Here is a 6,309-nt window from a genome sequence, read left to right as displayed (position 1 = left end):
CCGACCCACAACACAGTCTGATTGCCACGCAGATTCACTAGGAGGCATATAAAATACGGCCGGACCGTCTAGTACGTGGCCACCTGCGGCTCGTGCGACTTCCCTACAGCGTGGCCGGGCCGCGGCGGCCATCACAGGACGCGGCACACCGCCGGGGAGGCGCCGCCGGCCCGCCGCCGACGCCTACTTGGAGCCGTCGCTCTCCTCCTCCGAGTCCTCGTCGTCGTCATGGTGATGAGTCAGGCGGCGCGGCATCTCGGGACGCGTCAGCGTGTGGGACCGCTCCAGCACCTGGTGCAGAGGCAGCCAGATCACACTCCTAGAACGAGCCAGGCTGCCTTCTTCAGGCCATGCGGGGTTGCTCAGATCTGTGGGGACTATTCAGAGTAATGGTTTGTAGAACAGCGCCGCACCTGCCAGCGGGACATGGTCGGTGAAGCTTCCTCGGGGCGATGACTTATGCAGCTGCACTAGCATCTGTAAAAGGAGTTCCGGTCACCGCAGGGCTCGCTGCCCTGCACTGAGCCGACCGCTGCGACGCCTGCGGGAGGCGCGCTAGGACCAGAACACCCATGTCACCAGACGGCAGACCGTGCGCACGGCCACGTGTCACGTCACGGGCCACGTGTTACGGCGGGATATAAGACAACAGCGGCAGGTAAAGCCTGGCAAGGACCGCATCAAAGGCCCTGCGGACACGAAGCGCTATGCCATTCGCCCCATCCATTGCACCCCGAGACCAGACTGTCGGCACAGTGCTTTCTCGGCAGCGAGTCGGCAGCTTACAGGCAACATAACATCCAGCGGCACGGGCTCTCTGCGCGGCCGCTTCGGCGTCACACGCTCACGGTCTCCGCAGTCGGCCAACACAACCACCTGCAATGGACAGGGTGTCGACGGTCAGGGATGGCGGCGCCCAGGGATGGCGGCGCCCAGGGGTGTCGGCGCCCAGGGGTGTCGGCGACAGGGGCCGGCGCCCAGGGTTGTCAGCTCAGGGGTGTGAGGTCAGGGGTGTCGGCGCCCAGGGGTGTCGGCGACAGGGGCTGGCGCCCAGGGGTGTCAGGTCAGGGGTGTCGGCGGTCAGGGGCTGCGACGCCCGCATGCCGTCTGTGGCCGTGCGGACCGGGGACGGGCACGCACCGAGCCCTGCTCACCAATCGCTCGCGGGGGCGGCGTTCACTTCCGACGCGCCCGCCACAAGCGGCGGCGTCGACAATCGTGACTACAAGGTGGCGCGGTGACCAGCGTCGGCACTGTCGAGAGCCGGCAGTCGGCCGTTGGCTGGGCAAGCCACAGATGCTCGGGCACACAGCTACTCACGCCACGCAACGTTCAACACCGGCCGCGCACACACAGCTGCTTACTCGCCTAGTTTACATCGCAAATCTAGACTGGGCACTCTCAAGCTGCAAAAAGCAACCAAGCAGATGCCGATGCTCTCGTGCAGCTATCCTCTACTGACTTCAGTTCTATGCTCCTAGGTTTGTACCCTGGCGATCCCGTGGTGGTTGATGCGTTCACGATCACCGACGGGATTGGAAACTAGAAAAATTCAGTCATGCAATTAAAAATTAGAGCGCAATGGCCTTGTATATCTCTCTTACCCTCTTCCTTCGAGCCTGACAAAACAGAGGCAATGGTGAATTAACATCCTCGGAATTCATTGACAACGAGGCGGATGGGCGACTCCAACAGTTCACAGTATGTTAAGCACACACCACACATAACTCCCGCATTATCCAGCACTATCCGTCGATACCCGGCGCACCGTACGACACAACACTCCACCCCTGACCACAGCCATCCGTCGCGCAGGCGCGTCAAGGCAGCGAAGGAAGCAAGCATGGCGTCTTATCCGGCGGCGCATTGGACAAGACGACCGTTGGTGTGTATTCGCAGTTCAGTACAGCCAGTCTCTGGCCACGTAGGCGAACTAGGGCGGGGCTCTGTGAAAGTCGTGCTGTCATTGGTCACACCCAGCGCTTCAGCCAGTAAGGTGGGCGCCGGTGAGGCCGGCGCTGCTCAGTCTTCGGACATGGATGCCGACGCGCTCAGCCGGCTCTTCGCTGGTGTCGGCGAGCGTGCTGTCGCTTAGGTGGACAAGTCGAGGCCAGGTTTGCCTGCGAGACTGCTGCGGGATATCGACGGCCGCGTCCGCGCCGCGCATCATCAGCTCTATGAGCTGATGCCGTATGAATGGTCACCCGGAGAGCCGTATAGAGTTCTATCCCAAGTACATACCCCGCTCCAAGTGTCCGTTCTCGCCGTACACCCTGTTCCAGGGGTCCGCTCCCGCCATATACCCTGTTCCAGAGAGCCATCCCGCCACACACCCTGTTCCAGAGGGCCATCCCGCCACACACCCTGTTCCAGAGGTCCGTCCGGCCGCAGACCCCACAACTTCCGTGGCTCGCCCGCGGTCCGTACCTTGGTGTCGGCCGACTGGGTAGCGCCGGCCAGCGGCGGCGCGGCGGGCTCGAAGTCGGCGCCGAGCGTGCGCGCGCGAGTCAGCGCCGCCCCCTCCGCCACGAACGTCTGCTCGTGCGTCACCGTTGACTCGTGCGGCAGCTGACGGACAGGGCCGGGTCACGGTCACCAATCACAGCCGTCCGCCGTACCGCCCGAGCGGCGCACACGCAGCACGGCCCGTAGTGGCTACCCACCCAGTACCCACGCCTTCTCTGTGTCATCACATGCAGCACCATCTGTCGTTCCGTTCTCCAAGGCAAAAAGTCATACTTGTCACTTAGAGCTCCTGGAGAACTTTTCATGGTGGTTCTATGCTTTATATGATCGAGGTTCTTGTACACATGGGATAGACCGAGCTACAACTCTCTCGAAAAAGGGGGCATGAATTATACAAATCCCACATCACAGAGCCTCATCGCAACGGGGAACAGTGCAAACTTCTGGAGATGCCAGTAAAACAGCTACTGTACGATTTTAGATGAGCTCTTCAGTAAGCCTTTCGCAGGGGCACAACTGATAAAAGATTGCTGTTCCTTAGGCAGGAGATTTTACGCTCCATTTAATGTCACAAACGTTGACAATCAATGACAGCACGACGGCGACGGAACGTAGATATGTGGAAACAACTATGGATGTTACTCATGCCGGTCTTCGTGAGTTTAACGTGATGCAGCGGAAAGCGGGTACACCAACCAGAGCCATGATCAATAACAACAGCACACGGCTATGACAGTACTGTGTGATTTGCGAATGCCACGCCTAGAATGTAACAGTTACCAAACTGCGCCCGATGAAATTTTGCCTTTACGCCATTAAAAGCAATGAACACACTATGGACTGACGCACGCAACTGCTAGCCCGTCTTAGCCTCACATCACCTTCAAGCACAAGCTGACACGATGACGTCAATAACCATAAGCTGCACACGCCCGCCTACCGCGGGCCGTTCGGAGCGTGACGGCTGCGGTCGTGACGCCGCCAGTGGCACCAGCCGGCCAGCGGCAGCAGCCGGTGGCACCACCCGGCCAGCGGCACCAGCCGGCCAGCGGCAGCAGCGCCGCCGCTCCACTCACCAGCATGGCCGGAGCCCGGAACATGTACGAGAACGGGTAGTACAGCATGTTCAGCATGGTCGCTCCGTATAGGTCGGCGTAGCGGTTCACCTGCAACAGTCGCGCCGTGTCCTGAACTCCGCAAAGCTCCGCCGATCAGACGACGGTCGCAACACGACCGGTGCACTGCGCACAGGGCGGCAGCCACTGCCAGCAGTGTGCAGCCCGCATGCGTTACACCAGATCTGTCCGCCTGAGATCCCTTCAGGGGATGCCTCAGCGGCGCACAGCCCGCACGTGTTACACCGGATCTGTACGCCTGAGATCCCTTCAGGGGATGCCTCAGCGGCGCACAGCGCGCACGTGTTACACCGGATCTTTATGCCCGAGATCCCTTCAGGGGATGCCTCAGCGGCGCACAGCGCGCACGTGTTACACCGGATCTTTATGCCCGAGATCCCTTCAGGGGATGCCGCAGCGGCGCACAGCACGCACGTGTTACACCGGATCTGTCCATCTGAGATCCCTTTAGGTGATGCCTGGTGGAAAGCCCAGCACTGCCGGACCCACATTACGGCAGACTAGCCGTTAGCCAAGCCCCGCCCGCGAACATCTCTCGAAACGTGGCGGCAAACGCCGCACGCAGGGCCGGCGCCGCCCCAATGCCAGGGGCGACGACAATTGGGGGTACACAGCCGCTCCCACTACCAGACAACCCCCAATCCGCGACAGTTTCTTCGCCGACATCACGCAGCGCGGCGCTTTCCTGTCCGACAGCGCCTTCAGCCGGACAGCCGCGTCTGCCGCCAGTGTCCGTGCTCCGCCATGCCCCACCTGCGCGGCGAAGAACGTCTGGCGCGAGCCGCTGCGGAACACGCTGCCCAGCAGGCCGTAACTCATGTCCATCTCGTGCGTGATGCCCTTGATGGCCTCGCGCACGTCACGGATGTCGGGCTTCTCCTTCGTGGACGAGTCCATGTTCCTGGGCGGGGGCGGCGCGTGTCATGACTCAGCGTGGGCGCACACCGGTGTCTGCCAAGCTTCGTAACGATGAAGGGACCACACGGATATGCCCAATTTTACGGAAGCTCTATATCTGCTGAGCCTGCTCACATTGCCTGACGTCTGCCTCCACCAACGAGCGTAATGATAAACCCTGGCAACCTCACCATTTAACCGTACAGAGCCATTAATGGCCTTCTACCACTAATTACCAGGGATCACGAAGAGAACTATTCTTACCCGATCACCCTGAGAAAATCACAGAAATAGGCGAGGCGCAATAGTCCTATATACTGACAACCAAAGCCTAAGGACCAGCAGCTAGCTTGGCAAGGCACTGTAAATGGTCAACCAGCTCGCGACACAGATCCAGAAAGAAGATAAGTCACTCTAAGATGGGTCATGGTTTGGTATCAGTATGGACTCTGCTGTTTTTCATGGGGCTGCGCACCTTGCTGGCATCGCACATGGCTGTGATACACGAATGGTGCGGTTTCCAAGGACGTGTCCTGTGCGCTTACACCCACGATGTTGCTTCGCGTTTGTGGTACTTTTGCTATCGTCTGACGCATAATGAATTGCGTGTCTCGTGGAGATTTCTCTCGGGTTGGATCTTCCTCTATAGTGACGGTGCCCACTTCAAAATAAATAGCCCTAGCATACTACTTGCGTACTCAACCAAACCCAGGATAGCTTAACGAGCCCGCACCAAATCCAATGTACCTAAACTGAGCTTGGTCACAGAAGAGTGCAAGCATCTCAGCACAGCAAAAAAAAAACGACCACGAGCACAACAAATACTCCAACAGAGATCCGCGCCACGATCAGCACCACACTCCAGGACAACACGTCTCGCACGGCGGAACCCCCCCCCCCCCCCTCGCCCAACACAGCTACCACTCACTTGTAGAGCGTGCCCAGCTTGACATCCAGCGTCTGCAGGCGGTCGAAAAGCTGGCACTTCTGCGTCCACACAGACAGCTCCTGCGTCAGTTCTGGCACGATCAGGTAGGTCCGCCAGCCCACGATCTTCTTCGACTTCAAGATGTCGCCGAAGATGTGGTCGCCGAAGTACAGCACGTCACGGCCCTTGGCGTTGATCAGCTTAGAGAACACCTCACACGAGCCTGCCGGGGGCGACGCCCATGTGTTGGCCTTCGCTTCACTTGGCATACTTCCGTTTCTATCGAAACAATGGTGTTCACTTTGAGGCACTTTCATTCAACTCGGAACACCACCCGCAGCACTAACCGTCGCCGCAGCAGGCCGGTGCGCCACCCCTTCGTTCGCAGAGCCTCGCCAGCCCACGAGACCTGTCCACCCTCTCCCGCATCCCTGCCTCCCTGACGCCAGCGTTGCCCCTCTGCAGGTCAGGCGCCGCGGGCCGGGCGCCACTCCCCGCACCCGCGTCAGGACACTCACCGCCCGAGTACACCTGGCCAGACTGCAGCGGCCCTATGTGGTGACCGATCTTGAGCGCCCCGGTCTGCTCGTCCACCTGGCGCAGGATGGTGCCCTCGGCGAAGAACAGCGGCTTCCGCGCGTCCACCACAATGTAGTCGAAATAGGAGCGCCACGGCTTCACCTGGGAACAGCCGGTGCACCGCGTCGGACCGGCGGCCCCGGAAGCGCGCGCCACGGACAGCACAAACAGGCGACGGCGCCCGGACACGCACAACATTTTCATGAGCGTTAAAAGCGATGTGCTTTTCAACGGCCTTGAACATCAAAGTTACACAAAAAATGCTCTGTTGAACAACTGAGAGATTTATTTGCACGCAACTTC

General features: G+C 59.9%; 1 protein-coding gene across 6 annotated transcripts in view; it reads right to left on the bottom strand.

Moving 5' to 3' along the window:
- Nt5b (5' nucleotidase B) overlaps nucleotides 1-6,309 on the bottom strand; it is a gene marked incomplete at its 3' end in the record, with an annotated part of 38,325 nt that continues 32,016 nt past the window's right edge. For 3 of the 6 annotated variants that reach the window (XM_037235781.1, XM_037235782.1, XM_037235778.1), the window contains 8 exon segments: nucleotides 1-291; nucleotides 787-876; nucleotides 1,605-1,619; nucleotides 2,428-2,568; nucleotides 3,543-3,632; nucleotides 4,356-4,503; nucleotides 5,428-5,650; nucleotides 5,946-6,108. In XM_037235781.1, the coding sequence (XP_037091676.1) occupies nucleotides 184-291; nucleotides 787-876; nucleotides 1,605-1,619; nucleotides 2,428-2,568; nucleotides 3,543-3,632; nucleotides 4,356-4,503; nucleotides 5,428-5,650; nucleotides 5,946-6,108 (978 nt within the window). 6 annotated transcript variants of the gene reach the window in all.

The sequence above is a fragment of the Pollicipes pollicipes genome, unplaced genomic scaffold, assembly GCF_011947565.3.
Source record: "Pollicipes pollicipes isolate AB1234 unplaced genomic scaffold, Ppol_2.1 Scaffold_7261;HRSCAF=8764_pilon_pilon_pilon, whole genome shotgun sequence".
Lineage (NCBI taxonomy): Eukaryota > Metazoa > Arthropoda > Thecostraca > Pollicipedomorpha > Pollicipedidae > Pollicipes > Pollicipes pollicipes.
This window is presented reverse-complemented; position numbering and strand designations above follow the sequence as displayed.